Source organism: Hippopotamus amphibius, chromosome 4, assembly GCF_030028045.1.
Source record: "Hippopotamus amphibius kiboko isolate mHipAmp2 chromosome 4, mHipAmp2.hap2, whole genome shotgun sequence".
NCBI classification, from domain to species: domain Eukaryota; kingdom Metazoa; phylum Chordata; class Mammalia; order Artiodactyla; family Hippopotamidae; genus Hippopotamus; species Hippopotamus amphibius.
Window position 1 is genome coordinate 106796928 of NC_080189.1, and position 17221 is coordinate 106814148.

At 37.7% G+C, this 17221-nt stretch overlaps 1 protein-coding gene across 1 annotated transcript in view; it reads left to right on the forward strand.

The window, feature by feature from the left end:
• The window catches only part of SUN3 (Sad1 and UNC84 domain containing 3), a 41146-nt gene extending 29573 nt beyond the window's left edge, over positions 1 to 11573 (forward strand). Inside the window, exons 7-10 of the mRNA XM_057733438.1 lie at positions 5164 to 5279; positions 6463 to 6630; positions 10194 to 10286; positions 11268 to 11573. Of these exons, the coding sequence (XP_057589421.1) occupies positions 5164 to 5279; positions 6463 to 6630; positions 10194 to 10286; positions 11268 to 11387 (497 nt within the window). The 3' untranslated portion in view covers positions 11388 to 11573. The remainder of the gene's footprint in view (positions 1 to 5163; positions 5280 to 6462; positions 6631 to 10193; positions 10287 to 11267) is intronic.
• The last annotated feature ends 5648 nt before the right edge of the window (positions 11574 to 17221 follow it).

Here is a 17221-nt window from a genome sequence, read left to right on the forward strand (position 1 = left end):
CAAAATAAATAAACAAATAATATTTATTTGTTTGTTTATTTATTTTAAAAAAAGAGTGAAGGTGAAATGAGGTCATTCTCAGATGAAGGGAAACCAAGGGAATTCTTTGTCAATGGATCTGCTAAAGGAAGTTCTTCAGAATTAAGGCAAATGACACCAAAAGGAAACTTAGAACTTCAGGAAAGAAAAAGAACAGAAAAGACAAATATCTAAGTAATAAAATATAAATAAAGATATAAATAAGTGAAGTTAATTCAATTGTATATACATATAATTTTTAGATGCTGGTAATAAGAAATTGGAAAAAGAAAATTTAAAAACAGTGCTATTCACAAATATCTAAGTAACTAAGGCAATTTTCTCAAGTTCTTTAAAATACATATGACTATCGAAAGGAAAAATTACAACATCAGCTGTTGGAGTTTTAACATATGTAGATGTGACAACTCTTAAGGAAAGGTCAATGGGTGAAGTTAAAGGGACCTCTGTGGTTATATGATTTTGTATTTTACACAAATTGGTAAAATATTAACTCTGACTTTGAGGACTTCCTAGGTGGCTCAGTGGTTAAGAATCTGCCTGCCAATGCAGGGGACACAGGTTCGATCCCTGCCCCAGGAAGATACCACATGCTGCGGAGCAACAAAGCCCATGGACCACAACTATAGAGCCTTTGCTCTAGAGCCTGTGAGCCACCACTATTGAGCCCATGTGCCACAACTACTGAAGTCCATGCATCTAGAGCCTGTGCTCTGCAACAAGAGAAGCCACCTCAATGAGGAGCCTGCATACCACAATGAAGAGTAGCCCCCACTCACTGCAACTAGAGAAAGCCCGTGTACAGCAATGAAGACCCAACACAGACAATAAAAAAAGAATAAATACATAAATTAATTTAAAAAATGAATTGATTTTGAAAGGTTAGTTATGTATAGAGATTGCCAGAGCAATCACTAAAAAAATACAGAGAAAAAGTATATATAGAGAGAACATATCTCAACGTAATAACGCCTTATATGACAAACCTACAGCTAACACCATACTCAGCAGTGAAAAGCTGAGCACTTCTCCTCTAAGATCAGGATCTAGACAAGGATGCCCACTCTCACCAGTTTTGCTCAGTGTAGTATTGGAAGTCCCAGCAACAATAATCAGAGAGGAAAAGGAAGTAAAAGGCATCCAAATGGGAGATAAAGAAGTAAAACTGTCACTATTTGCAGATGACATGATACCACATATAGAGAACCATAAAGACTCCACCAAAAAACTAGCAATCAATAAGTGAATTCAGTAAAGTTGCAGGGTACAAAGTTAATATACAGAAATCTGCTGCATATCTATACACTAATAACAAATTATCAAAAAGAGAAATAAAGAAAACAACTCCATTTACCATCGCACCAAAAAGAATAAACTGCCTAGGAATAAATTTAATTAAGGAGGTGAAAGACCTATTATACTCTGTCCTAGTCAACACTGTACTAGAACTCCTAACAGCAAAGTGAGACAAGAATTGGGGGTAGAGGAGGGAAGAGTGGGGAGAGGGGAGGGGGCAGGGAAAGAGAGGGAAAGAAGAAAGAAGCAAGCAAATTGGAAAAATCTCTGTATTCACAGACAACATGCTGATTTACATATAGAATCATCAAAAAATCTACTAGAACTACTAAGTGAAGTTAGTAAGTTCAATTCTATATATACATAACTTTTAGATGCTAGTAATAAGAAATTGGAAAAAAATTTTAAAAACAATCCTATTCACAACAGCAATGAAAAACATTCTAAAAGAAGAAGAAAAAAACCCCACTAATGAAAGAAATAACAGAAGCCCTAAATAAGTGGACAGATCTTCCATATTTGTGGATTAGGAGAGTCAATATTGGCAAGTTGGCAACTCTCAGGACTTCCTAGGTGGTGCAGTGGTTAAGAATCTGCCTGCCAATGCAGGGGACATGGGTTTGATCCCTGGTCCAGGAAGATCCCACATGCCACGGAGCAAATAAGCCCTTGTGCCACAACCATTGAACCTGTGTGCCACAACTACTGAAGCCCACACGCCTAGAGCCCATGCTCCGCAACAAGAGAAGCCACTGCAATGAGGAGCCCGCGCACCACAATGAAGAGTAGCCCTCACTCACCACAACTAGAGAAAGCTCTTGTGCAGCAACAAAGACTCAACAGAGCCAATAAATAAATAAATAAATAAATAAATAAATAAATAAAAGTTGGCAATTCTCCCTAACTAGTCTATTGATTGAATACAGTCCTAATCAAAATCCCAGCATGATTGTTTGTAGAAATCCACAAGCTCTTTATAAAATAGCCAAAACAGTTTTAAAAGGAAGAATGAATTTGGGAGACACACTAGTTTGAAAGCTTAGTATAAAGCTACAGTAATAAGAGAGTGTGATGTTAATGAAATTAATGAAACATAATAGAAAATACAGAAATAGTCCCACACTAATTAGCTGTTGACAAAGGAGAAAAAGCAAGTTGATGGTGCTGGAAGAGTTGGATATTTGTATGCGGAAATAAACCTTGACTCATAACTCACACCTTACAAATATTAACTCAAAATGGGTTACATGTAAAATGTATGACCCAAATATAAAGCTTAAAGGTATAAAACTTCTACAAGAAAAAATAGAGTAAGTTTTTGTGACTTTGAGTTGGGAAAAGCTTTCTTAGACACAATACCCAAAATGTGATCCATAAAAGGAAATGAATTTGGGCTTTATTCAAATTTAAAACTTCTGCTTGGAAAAAGACACTGAAGAGAATGAAAAGACAAGTCATGGGCCAGGAGACAGTATTGCAAACCAAATGCTTGACAAAGGGCTTATATCCAGAATTTATAAACACTCTCAAATTTCAATGGTAAGAAAACAGCCCATTCAATAAAAAGCGGGCAAAGATTTCGAGACCCACTTCATCAAAGAAGATATATGCATGTCAAAAAAGCACATGAAAAAATGCTCATCATTGGTATCCATTAGTGAAACGTAGATATACCAGGACATACCCGTTAGAACAGCAAACAAACAAAACCTGACATGTACAGCGGCGGCAGAAATGAAAAGGAACTAGAATTCTCAGGCGTGGCTGGTGAGAACATAATGTGGTACAGACATTTTGGAAAACCATTTGCCAATTTCTTTTTTTAAAAAATTGAAAGATAGTTGATTTACAATGTTGCATTAGTTTCAACATTTTTATAGCTTATACTCCATTTAAAGTCATTGTATGTAAAATATTGGTTGTATTTCCTATGCTGTACATTATATCCTTGTATCTTATTTATCTTATACTTAGCAGTTTGCACTTAATCCCCTTCCCCCTTCTTGCCCCTCCCCCCAGCCCTCTCCCTTCTGGTAACCACTAGTTTGCTCTTTTGTATCTTAGTCTGTTTCTGTTTTGTTGTATTCGCTCACTTGTTTTACTATTTAGATTCCACATATAAGTGAAAACATACAGTACTTGTCTTTCTCTGACTTACTTCACTAGGGTATGACATTTGACAGTTTCTTATGAAGTCAAACATAACCCTTATGACCAGCAATTCCACCTCTAGGTATCAATATTTACCTAACAGAAGTTTAAACTCAGGTTCACAATAAAACCTGTCTGAGAATGTCTACAGCAACTTTATTCATTGCCACCAAAAAAGGAAACAGATGAACAGATAGCTGGTTGTGATGTATCTGAACGGTGGGATGTTACTCAGCAATAAGAAGGAGCAAACTCATTATAACCACCAGGAAGCTCAAACATATCAACTGTGCTAAGTGAAAGTAGCCACATTCAAAAGGCTACTACTCTGACCGACTACAAAGAGATAGCAATACAGCAGGTCTAGAATAGACAAATGTAGATAGCAAGTCGGTCAGTGATTGCCGGGGGATGGGGAGGGGGTGGGGGGAGTGGGGAGTGACAGCTAAGTGCTATAGGGTTTCTTTGGGGACTGACTGAAAGTGTTCTAATGTGATTGTGGCTATGGTTGTGCAGCTTTGCGAACACGCTGAAAACCACTGCATTGTATACTTTAAATAGGTACATTGTATAGGATGTATATCTTAATAAAGCGGATTTAAAAATTAAAAAATGAGAATGAGAAAAGTGAATTTGAATTACTTAAAAACCCTACCTGCCACAATTAGATTTTTTCTGAAACAGGTTATGGCTGGGGATGGGGCGGTCAGTTCTCACATCAGCATGTGAAAGTTTAATTTCTGTCAAACCAGTCAGTCCAGCAGGAATATTAATTGACTGAGCAGACAGTATCAGCACTCAAAAATAAGGTACTCACAGGGTTGCCAGATACAATAAAGGATGCTCAGTGAAATCTGAGTTTCAGGCAAATAGCAAATAATTATTTAGTATATTTCCCAGATATTTTATGGGACATACCTGTACTAAAAAACTATTCATCTTTATGTAAAGTTAAAATTTAACTTGGAGTCTGGTGATTCTACTTGCTAAATCCTGCAACCTTGGGTACATTCACTATTTCAAATTCTGCCATCTTAGAAAAGGCAATGGTGATCTGATATTCACTCACGACGGGTCTTTTTAATGTTGTTTTGTGATATCCAGATGGAACTTAAGGAAGTGATTTGCATTTTCTTTATTTCTTACGTATAAAATACATTTTACTTCTAAAATGAAGTAACCTGAAGGGATAGTATTTGATGAGTATATTTTATATTTCTTTGATTAAAATTAAAGCTCAACAAATCTGCAGAGTGGCTATTATGAACACAACTTAGTGCATTTATGACATTGCTTGTCATTCTGCTTTTGTTTTTGAGTGAATTGGGCTAATTTATCACATGAGTTGTTAACATATGGGGAGCCATATGTCTCTTTAGGTAACAAACACAATCCACATAATATTCCCAAGTCTAAGCCAATTGTTCCAGATTTCCATTTTTTATTGTAATATAAGTTCCAGCAATTTTGTGAAAGCACACAGAGAAAGCATGGTTGTCTCAAAGTGATACAATTTCAGCGGTAGTGAAAGCCGAAAGTCATACTTCTCCTGTCAATTTCCTGGTATGAATTTTATTTGTAAGTTGGCCAGTAATAGTTTTCCAACAACGTTAAAATCTAAATGGTGCTTTGAATTGTGTGATTTTTTTAATTAAAAAAATTATTTTCTAATTTCAGGAGCTTCTGTTCTTGAATCTGGGACCTCAGAAAGTTACAAAAATAGTAAAGCAAAACTGTACTGGTATGGGATTGGGTTTTTAAACTATGAAATGCCTCCAGATATCATTCTCCAGGTAAAAGCTAGATTTAAAATAAACTGTTTATATTTTAGGATTTTGTTTCTGTTACTTATCATGAAAAATATTAATGTCTGAAATGGAGACAACTCTGAATTTTTCAGAGAACTTGAAACTGTCTTCTTGCATTAAACTATGATTAATTAATTATTATTTATTACTTTAAGATCAGTGAACTAGATTATGTACTTCTCAAATAGGACATACACATTCCATACCTTTTCTTCAAGTTGATTCTGGGGTCTTCTTTTTCCACTGAAAACCTCAGTCACTCGACAAACATTTATTGGAGGGGCAGGACCCCTGAATGCAAGTGCTATGCTATGTGCTGTTCAGGCCAACACATTTTTATAAAATCCAGTCATACTAGGAGAGATTTCCCAGTAAGATTTTCACTAACATTTCAGCTCAATTCAAAAGGCATCAACTGACAGAAGGGCTCTTCTTAACTGTAACTACACACCTGAATTTATTTCCAATTTAGAAATACCTTCAAGGGCAAACTATAGATCTCACTCCAGAGTACAGTCTAGATGTAGAAAGTGATAGGCATCACCTTTCTTCCTTACCACCAGTGCCAGCATTGCTCTCACCACCAATATTATCTCCATCTCCATCACCACCACCACCACCATCACCACTGTCATCACCATTATCACCATCATCACCACCAATATCACCAACACTGCCACCACCACCACCATGACCACCACCATTATTATCACCACCACCATCACCACCACCACATCTCTGTCACCACCACCTTCACCATCACCACCATCACTGCCATCACCAGCACCATCACCATCACCATCATCACCACCACCATCACCTGCCCTCATTGTCACCAGAATGACTGCCACCACCCTCTTTGTTACCACCACCAGCACTATCGGCACCAGTGCTTTCACTACTCATACCAACTAGCTACCTCTAGCAACTTATAGTCTAGTTAGAGTAATAAAAGAAAACATATTCATGTAATAAAAGGCTCTGATTGACATCAGCACAACCAAAACTAGGGGTATTAATGAAAGCTTTCCTATTTGATACATCCCACACAGTGCCGTCATATTATAGGCATAAGCAAGATCTGTGGTCAATAGTGATTAGCTGGCCAACATTGCAGGAGTGGATTTATGTAAGCAGATAAGAGATTAACACAGTGCTCTCTTTCTAGCCAGATGTCCACCCTGGGAAGTGCTGGGCCTTTTCAGGTTCCCAGGGTCATGCCTTAATCAAGCTTGCCAGGAAGATCATACCAACTGCTGTTACCATGGAGCACATCTCAGAGAAGGTGTCCCCCTCAGGAAACATCTCCAGCGCACCCAAGGAATTTTCTGTCTATGTGAGAAGCTGTCTAAATCTCCATTCAGAAGGGGTTATAGTGGGTGATTGGCTAGGAATTGGGAGCTGGGATCTCACCTGAACTGTGCAGCTCACTATTTGTATCATGGTGAGAAAATCACTCACTTCCTAGACTTCTGCTTTGTCATCTACAAAGTGAGAGGGCTGGACCAGAGGGTTACTATTACTTAATTCCATTTTTTACTTTTATCAAAGTTATATGTGCACAATTTAAAAAAGAAACATTTCCATAGTTTATAATGAAACATGAGTTTTCCTTGTCCTACTTCTCCCACCCCAATTTTTACTCTCTGGAAGTTTCCACTTGCAACAGTTTCAGCTGCTTATGTGGTTACTGCCTTCATATTTGCTTTTACTATTATTCCTTGATTTTTCAGTTTTGATTATTATCTACTGACTTCCTTTAATGGAAAATGGAGATTAGTTCTCTTCCATGCCTCTCCCAATCTCCCAAAATGTTTATGTCTTAACTTAAAAAAAAAAAACAGGTTTATTGAGATATATTTCACACGTTGGCAATTCAGTCATGTAAAGTGTACACATAGTGGCTCTTGGTATATTCACAGAGTTGTGTAACCATCATCATGATCAATTTTAGAATATTTTTACTATTTTCCAAAGAAACCCTGCATGCCTTAGCTGTCACTTCCCATCCCCCCACCTCACTCCCCCAGCTGCTGACAACCAGTAATCTACTTTGTACCTGTAGGTTTGCCTCTTTTGGATATTTTGTATAAAATGGAATCATATAATCTGTCATCTTTTGTGAATGGCTTCTTTTACTCAGCATAATGTTTTCAAGGTTCATGTATGTTATAATGTGTCACTACTTAATTTTTTAAATTGCTGGATAATATTTTATTATATGGGTAGACCCCTTTGACTTATCCGTTCATCAGTTGCTGGAAATTTGAGTGGATTCCACTCATTTGACTGTTATGAATAAAGCTGCTGTGAGGAGCTGTGCACAGGTTTTCTGTGGATCTCAGGTTTCATTTCTCTTGGGTTTGTGCTGTGGAGTGGAATTGCCAGATCAATGATAAATCTGTGTTTCATGTGTGAGACACTGCCAGATGGTACATCTCAGTGTCAATCCAGATTCAATGTTTTCATTGTGACTCTGAACAATATTCTTTTAGTTGAGTCATAAAATGCACTGGAATACTATTTTCTTTATGTAAAAATTTTGATGTCCTGAGGATAATAATTGCCTCATTTTAATTTAATTTGCTTAGTTATCTATATTCCTGTCATGAAAACATTTGCAACCTCTTCTTCAGATGTGTAAATATCCTCCCATTATGCCCATTCATGTCAGATACTTTATAAATAATTTCTTTTTTTAGTTTTTAAAGTCATGGAGCAGACTGCTCACCTGCTACCTGGTTGTTGGCTAGACCTGATGCACAACTGTTATCCGGGGGTTTCATGTCCACATTCTGAGAATTTGACTTATCTAATCTATTATTTAAAAAATCTTTCTATCTTATTTTTCTTCTTTGTTTTTTGTTCCACCTTCTGAAATATTTTATCAATTTCTATTTTAAACCTTATGCTAAATTTTTCATTTCTGCTGTCATGATTATTCTAAGGCTTTTGTTTTTTTCCTGTAAATACTCCTTTTTCTAGAGTCTAAATATCTTCCTTCACGGATGCAATATGTTCTCTCCAGCCTCTGAAGATATTGCTGGTTGTAATTACAGTTTTGTTCCATGTTTTTAGCTCCCTCACATCCCTCAAGTACCCCCTTTCCTATTTGTTAACAGGGGCTCCATGTTTCTTGTTAGGTGCTTTCTGCATGTGTCTGGTGATCCTCGTCTGTCACATTTAAGTGAAAAGCTGGCTTTTTCTGCATATGTGATAGGCAAGTCAACAGCGAGCTTCACGGCTAGATGGTCTGGTTGGAGACCCCAGCGTGTGGTACCCAGGTTGACCCCAGGAATCCTGCAACCTCGTGCGCAGGGGGTTTCAGCTAGGCCGACATGCTGAGTGTGGAGGTGCACAGGGTACACCTTCACCTCTTATTGTTGCAGGGTGTCCCCGGGGCCAGCTGTCCTAGAGCTGGGAGGAAAAGATAATCCTTTTCTGGACCAGGGTAGGAGTGATGACCAGGGTCTAACTACTTCTTGAAAAGACCCACCCAGAGATGTGGGGACTCTCAGCCTCATGCTTGGCCCCCATGGCGCAGCCCCACCTCTGGTCCTTTCTGGGCACTTGCAGTAAACATCAGCACCAGCATGCTGCTGGGTCCCCTACAGCCAGGGCAGCTTGAGTGGTCTCCAGGTCACTACACCAGTCACCACTTGGCCTTCTCCAGAGGTTTTCCTCTCAGTGTCTGCTCCCGTGTTTTCCCCCGAGGTTTATGCCTTACTTCAGTGTCTTGGTGTTCCTATCCAGAGGAGGACAGGGGTGCTTAGCCTGCCGTGTGTGATTTGAACACCTTTAAAGGCCATAGTGCTGGAGTTATAGAACACAGAGACTGCTATCCTTTGATGCAAGCCTGGTGCCACCCATAGTCAGTATCTGCAGACACCTAGTTGAGCTGTGTTGGATTTGAGCAGATCAAATGCTATCTCAGAAAAGTGCACACAATTGCTCATTATAGAGGAATTTTATGGGTGAAACCTTCAGGCAAGAATCCTTTAGTAAGAAAAATTACTTCTCATTGTTTTTCTCTAATATTAGCAAATTTATGAACCAAGTGAAATTAAAATAAGATGATAGAGAAGATGGAAATAAAACTAGCATGCTTTTCTTAACAGGCTAAAAGAACGATATGAGACTTTATATATATATATAATATGAAATATGTATACTTATATGTCAATATATAGATGAAAAATATATATAATTGTGGGTGCATTATTTAGTCATGATGTATCCAATTCTTTTAATAAATTAATTTATAGTTTAAATATCAATATTATGATATAATGATTGAACTCATGAATCTTTATTTTGTTGTGTTACTATGATTCAAGGAACCTAACAATAAACTTTAGATTTACAAGATAAATTAATTTCCACCAGTGCACTCTCCTCTCAAAAATCTTCACTTTTAAAGGGTAGAGAAGGAAGATCAAAAGCACAAGGGAAATTGCATACACATATCAACAAAAGCTTACTTTTTGGAGCTATTTGTGTGATCAAAGTTTGGCAAATTGGTTACGTTTCACTCATTTTGGGCTGACTGGGAAATCATTTTTGGTTTATTTTATTCAAAGTATTGGAAATACAGTTATGGGGCCAAAGTCAATGCTGGAATTTGCTCTGCCATCTATCTCTCTATCACCTCCCTGTTTATCTATCTTAATCTATTCAGTCCTGTTTCTTGCCTAAGCCACCCACCCCCCACCCCAAGTTAAACACCTTTTGGTTTTATAGGGCAGTACGGGCAGCCAGCACAGCACTGTGCCGCTGGTGGACACCCAACAATGAAACAATGTCTGGAGAATTGCTGCTGCTTAAACAGACAATTGCCTCTGTTTATTTTAACCGAACATCCATTCATGACAACCTCGGTGTCTGTTGCTTTCTTTACAGGGCGTCTTGAAACAATGTGAAGGAGAAGAAATTTTCCTAGGTCAGTTTATATATAACAAAACAGGAACCACCGTTCAAACATTTGCACTCCAGGTAATGAGAGCCTTGGGAAAAGGTAGTGTATCAGTGGCTCCATCCCAGGGAGGGATTTGCGGGGGTTGCTTGATGCAAAGTGGTGTGTGTGAGAATAATTATGACAAAAGTATGTGATAAGCAAGGCTTGTCTGAATTACAATTCTTAGCTCCAATCATGTACATAAATTTTAATGCAAAAAATAGGCAAATACAAAAGTGGTTTCAAGCCAAATTCTTCTTCATTTGCTACCACCTTAATATGTGTGTGTGCGTGCGCACGCACGCGCGCAAGTATTATCTTTCTCAATCCTTAACTTGCTTTTTAGATTCCCTTGATAAGATTAAGTCTGATCTTCCTTGGGTAAAGGGGATGAGGATAATGGTACAAAATGAGAAGGTTGGAGGCAGAGAGGAATTCGGAGAGAATAAATATTTAATACCAGACAATATAAGTAACACTTCTCACCCTAACTCAATGGAGAAAGAATACCAGCTGGTAACTTAGAAACCCTTGAAAGTCATTAAGGCATATGAAATTTATTACTTCTCATTAGTTACAGGAAGTAATAAAGAGATGTAGACGGCATCTCAAACCATATAAAAACAAGAGTGTCACTACACTTCGTGGTCAATGGTGAGAAAATCTAAGCTGAAAGCAGTATGTGTGTCAGAAATGAATGTACTTATAGTGTTTCACATTCGACTGTATATCCATGTCCCTCCCTGGGGCAGTCGACCTGGAGCACTATGGAGGCGGGACAAGGCCATGAGAGGCCCTGGCGTCTAGACCACTATGTTTCTTCCTCCCCTGTAGTTGCCTTTTTATGAGCTCTTTACTTACAGCAGCTCATTACATCATCCATTAGACTGGTACTTGAAAGTACTTGAGCTAACAAGGAAAGAAAGGGTTTTAATTTTTTATTATATCAGCATGACTTGGGGTTCTTTGAGATGGTTTATTTTATGAGACATTAATTTTAATCTTTTCTGTATTTTCAGCATGAAGTTTCTGAATTCTTATTATGTGTGAAACTTAAAATCCTTAGCAACTGGGGACACCCAAAGTATACTTGTGTATATAGATTCAGGGTTCATGGCACCCCAAGAGATGACACCTAGAGGAACTGGTGCAGAAGGCCATGATCACAGGTCCAAAATATTCAAGTATCTGATTCCCTTATATTACACCACACCCATAGGAATTAAAAATCAGTAGTGGAAGAGAAACCTCAAAGTGGTTCCCACCTGCCAGTAAAAAGTGAATGAATTTTACTAATAAAAAATATTAAAGTAAATTTAATCTCTCTGAGTTACTGTAGCTTTTTTTTTGTTGTTAAATTTTTGGCCACAGGGCATGTGGGATTTTAGTTCCTCAGCCGATGATGAAACCCTTGCCTCCTGCAGTGGAAGGTTGGAGTCTTAACCACTGGACCGCCAGGGAAGTCCTGTGTTAGAGTAGCTTCTGAGCATGAATCATTGTTGAAGCATTGAAAAATGAGTTTGCATTGAGCAGAAGATGCTGTTTTTCAACAGTCTTTCTCATGATAGCGTCTTTGCCTCCATTTATTCATTCATTCATACCAGGAATGGATGTTTGCTGTTACCACTATTATTTAACACTGATCTGGATACCCTGTCAGTGCAATTACAGAAGGTAAAGAAATTAGAGGTAAAAATGAGTGAGGAAGTCCCACCATGACCCATTTGCAGATGACTTGATGAATTCCTTGAAATGCAATAAAGTCGACTAAAAAATACACTACAAACAGGTGGATACAAAATTATCATATGTAAATCAAAATCATTCATAAATGTAAACCACAACCAGTAAGAGAATATACTTTGCAAAAGCCACAACAAAGATTTAAAAAAATGAAATGAAGGAATTAAACTGTATGAAGAGCCAACAAAAGAGCAGTGAGTGGCTAATGAAAAGAAGGCTTCAATAAATGGAAAGACATAACTCATCTGTGGATACAAAAACTTCACTGTCAAGACATCAGTTCTCTCCAAATTGATCGATAAATTCAATTTGATCTCAATTAAAAGCCAGAAAGAAATTTATGGTATTTATGAGACAATTATGGAATATTAAGGAATTGTTTTTAAAAACAATGTTTAGGTTATTACAGTATTTTGATTTTGTGACAACACTTAGATTTGTGATATATATTTAAAAATTTACAAATGAAATGATATACCTGGGATATATTTCAAAATAATATAGGAGGAAATGGGTGGGAGTATCAATGAAAAAGATTGGTCATGAAATGATCATTGAAGTCAGATGTTGGTTCACCTGACTTCATTTAATACGATTCTATCTACATTTATATATGTTTGACATTTTCAATTTTAGAAAGGTTTAAAAAGATTAAAACACATATACATGAGAAACCAAAGGGTTGTGTCTTCAACCTGCTGACTTAAAAAAATGCACAACATGAGATTTGCGAGTTAAGTTTTATTCGGGGCAAAATGAGGACTGCAGCCCAGGAGACAGCATCCCAGATAGCTCTGGGAAACTGCTCCTAAGAAGCAGGGGGGAAGCTTTTGGTGAAGGGGGGAAGCATGCAACAACCACATATGTTTTGCAGAAGGTTTCTACTAGTCTCATGAGGGTTACTGCTAGTCATGAGGAGCAGATGTCACCATGAAGGATTTTAGTGTTTTTCTAGATATGAGGAGATACAAGAATTGGGCCCATAAAGTTGGCTCCTGAAAATATCTGACTATATAAAGACCTGTTCTTCCAGTTTTTCACAGAGCACAGAGGGCCTCATTTCAGCTCTCCACCCTGACACCTTTCTGGGGGGCATTAGCAGTCAGCAGCTGCAGCAGCACATGATTTAATCTTTGTAGAGGTAGATGGCAAGTGCCAATTGTAGTTGACAAACCAAATTGACTCTAAAGTTTCTATGGGAATGTAAACTTAGTGGGGAGCTAGGCAACCTCTGAAGAAAAGAATCAACAAAGGGAAATACATCTAAGGCTGTTTGTTATACTGCGATTCACAGTAAGAAATATACTTTTGGTTTTCTTCCCAGTTAATGAATGCAGAGCTCCTAAAACCCTTGGAATCTCCTGAGCATAGGAGTGATCAAGGTGTCTTTTGTTGTGTCAACGAGGTGACTTTTGGAAAGGATGGTGAGGGGGTTGCCAGGAGAACCAGCCTCTGATTAGAGGGTTGGAACTTTCAGTCTCAACCCCTGACCTCTGGGGACAGGAGAGGAGCTGGAGGCTGGATTGAATGCCAGTGGCCAGTGATTAGATCAAAGCAATCATGCTTATGTAAAGATACCTTCATAAAAACCCAAAAGGATGGGGTTTGGAGAGCTTCCGGTTTGGTGAGCCTGTGGCGATTAGGGAACAGCGGCCAGCTCTGAGGGGGTGTGAAAGCTTTGCGCCCCTTCATCCTGCTTGCTCTGTTCACCGACTTCACTTGGCTGTTGCTGAGTTACATCCTTGTATAATAAGCCAGTGAGAAAATGTTTCTCTTGTAACTAGTAAATAACGTAACTGGTAATGCTTCTCTTGAGTTCTGTGAGCAGCTCTGGCAAAACATTCAAATCCAAGAAGGGGATCACAGTATCCCAATTTACAGCCAGTTGATAAGAAAAGCACAGGTGACTTCTGGACTGTGACTGTGACCTGAATGGGGGGGGGGGTAGTCTTGTGGGACCTGTGGGGTCTGATGGTATCTGCAGGTAGATAGTGTCAGACTTGAATCATAGGACACCCAGCTGGTCCTGGAGAGTTTCTTGGGGTGGGGGAAAACAACACACATTGGAATTGGTGTCCCAGAATTATTAATGATATAGATATAAATAATTTAAACTGTGTGGCACTGGAACATTGACAGACAAATGGAACAAACAAAAAACTCTGTTTCTGATATTCAGAAATAGACTAATATCTAGGTTGGAACACAGTATATATGATAAAGGTGGCATCTCAAAAGGAATGGGAAAAAACAAACAAATGGCTTGGAATAATTATCTCATTATTGAGAAAAGAACATTGCATCCATACTTCTCAGTTTGCAACATGATGAATTCCCAATATGGGAAAAGATTTACAGGTGAACAAAACCATAAAAAAACCTAAAAATATAACAAGAAAACTTGGGATAACTCCTGTATGGCATTGGATAGAAGAACACCTTTCTGAATATGACTCAGACTTCAGAAGTCACAAAAGAAAAAAATTAAGTTCTACTACATCAAAATGAAATACAGTAGGCACCCCAAAAACATTGGTCTTTCCCCTGTCCTGGGTGGAGGAGCCCTCTTCTCAGAGCCCAAGCCCCCAGCACTGTACCTGATACTTCTAACAGGCTCCACAGATGTTAATTTTTTTAATTATGAAATTTATTGAAGTATTTTTCCTTTAACATCTAAAAGGTTAGAAGAGTTTTTGAAGAGCTGTTTAAGCAAAACCCATCCTTAAGCTAGTATAATTATTGAAAGACATTCACTCATGCCACCTCTGCAGTATGCTTTCCCTCATTTTACAGTTTTCCCATGTAAAATAATAAAAAAAAGACAAATATTGCCCATCAGGAGTGATGCAGAACCTCTGAGCTATGCCACACTCATTCCCCTTGGGTAGTCTTTCCAACAGTAACTGGTAACACCAGGACTGCAAATAGCCTTCCCCTGGGACTGGAGGGGAAGCAGGCACCTGACAGACTGACAGATGCAGCTTTGGGTGGCAGCTAGCAACTGCATGATACTTAACCTAGGTGGAGTTTACCATTTCTGCAGCTATAGAAAGGTTAGTTCTTTACTTCCAGCTCCACACTCTGACTGACTTTTTGTATGCTTCACTCTAATTGTGTTTCTGTTTTCAAGACAAGGGCATTTCCTTGCACAATAAACAAACATAATGAATAACATCAACACTGCTCCCTGGATCTTATAATCATATACAATTAGACGACTACGTATTAGCTAGACTGACAATATGAATACACATTGCATTAGAAAGCTCAGTATTGGGGATTTCCTAGGTGGCACAGTGGTTAAGAATCCAACACAGGTTTGATCCCTGGTCCAGGAAGATCCCACATGCTGCGGAGCAACTAAGCCCGTGTGCCACAACTACTGAGCCTGTGCTTTAGAGCCCATGAGCCACAATTGAGCCCATGTGCCACAACTACTGAAGCCCTCATGCCCAGAGCCTGTGCTCCACAACAAGAGAAGCCACTGCAATGAGGAGCCCGCATACCACAATGAAGAGTAGCCCTGGCTCGCTGCAACTAGAGAAAGCCCATGTGCAGAAATGAAGACCCAACACAGCCAATGAATAAATAAATAAATAAATAAATAAATAAATAAATAAAATAAATGTATGAATTTAAGGGAAAAATAAAAATCATGAACACTGCTCTGTGTCTTAGCTTAGAAATATTTCTCTAAAAAAAGAAAAAAGAAAACTCAGTACTATGCAGGCTTCTAGAGAGCTCTAGTGACCTCATTCCTTGCCTTCAAAACGTTTGTAAGAAATGTAGGGAAGTAGTGTCAATATATTTAATTCTCAATACTGAAAATTATTGAATTATTTTCCTAAGAATCATGCAAAAAGTCCATTTTTATTGATTTATAATCATGTTATCACATGGATTATGAACTTCATAAATAAAACAGATCCAGGATGACATGCCTCTCTGAGAGATGGTATGTCACAGGGCAAACCACAGCAAAAAGTTCCAAAAGACCGAAGCAAGACATGGACTCAGTAGTGCAATGAAATTCAACTCAGGTCATTAAGTAAGTATTGATTATCAACTAATATCTATAATTAGAGAGATATCAAAACATGAATTAATTTACTTTGGTAAAATTGATCCAAATACATTTCTAATCATTTCAAATGCTTTAAACTTGCCAATTTTCCCTGTACTGAAGATTATTATCTAGTTTCTGGACCACCAATCTTTGCTACTCTTTCAAGAATGGGAAGCAAGTAACAACAGCACTTGGGTCCTGATGACAGGCTTAGCCTGAATTATTAATTTGCCAAACCTATTCAAGAAAACTGCAAGAAAACATAAGATTCCTATTATCTTTCAAGAAAAGATCATTGCAGCTTAATTTTATATTTGTTGAGTCAAAATTTCCTATATTGTTGGGGCCTCTGTGCAGAATGTATAATCACATATTTTCTTAGGAAGTTAAAAAATATATTTTTTAATTTTTGGTTAAAATTACCAAAGAGCTTTAATTTTTTTCCTCTTGAACAAAACAACTCAGTCATCCATACTTAAACAATTTCCCCCACAACACCCAACACCACTATGTTATGCCTAAAAAAATCGTTTTTATGGCAAAAAATTAAGTGATTTGAAGTAAATATCAATATGTTATAAAACATTGTTTACAAAGCTTACTTAGTATTTAATCATATTCATAACCTCCATAGCAACCACCTCATTTAATGATTTATCTATTTTAAAATTAACTTATGAAGTAATAAAAAGCATGTTTTGTTAATAAAAAAATAAAATGTGACAAACACTTGTTAACAATGTAGATTGGAGAGTACCTTCATGTTATAGTCTTAAATTAGGCAGATCTTCTTGTAATTTTTGTATTTTGCACATTTAGAATAACCTGTTATTACTATTTTTCATATTGTGATTCTATATGTCAAGGTAAAAACAAGGTTGTAGGTTTCTATTTGCAAAGCACATTAAAAATAAAACATTCTTAACACGGACAATCTTGTCTCTGAAAAATCAAGTTGGAGACAGTTTTGTTTTTCAAAATTCTACTACATCATTTGTATCATTTATGCTATGAGATTTTAACAGGCTCTGGTGAAGTTCATCTTGAGATAAAACTACAGAATTACCACCTGACATCAGCGTTCTTTAAAATCCTGTGCTTTGCACAGTTTATGTTCAAATTTGAAACCATTTTCAAAGCATCATCCAACGTGGTGCTGCACTG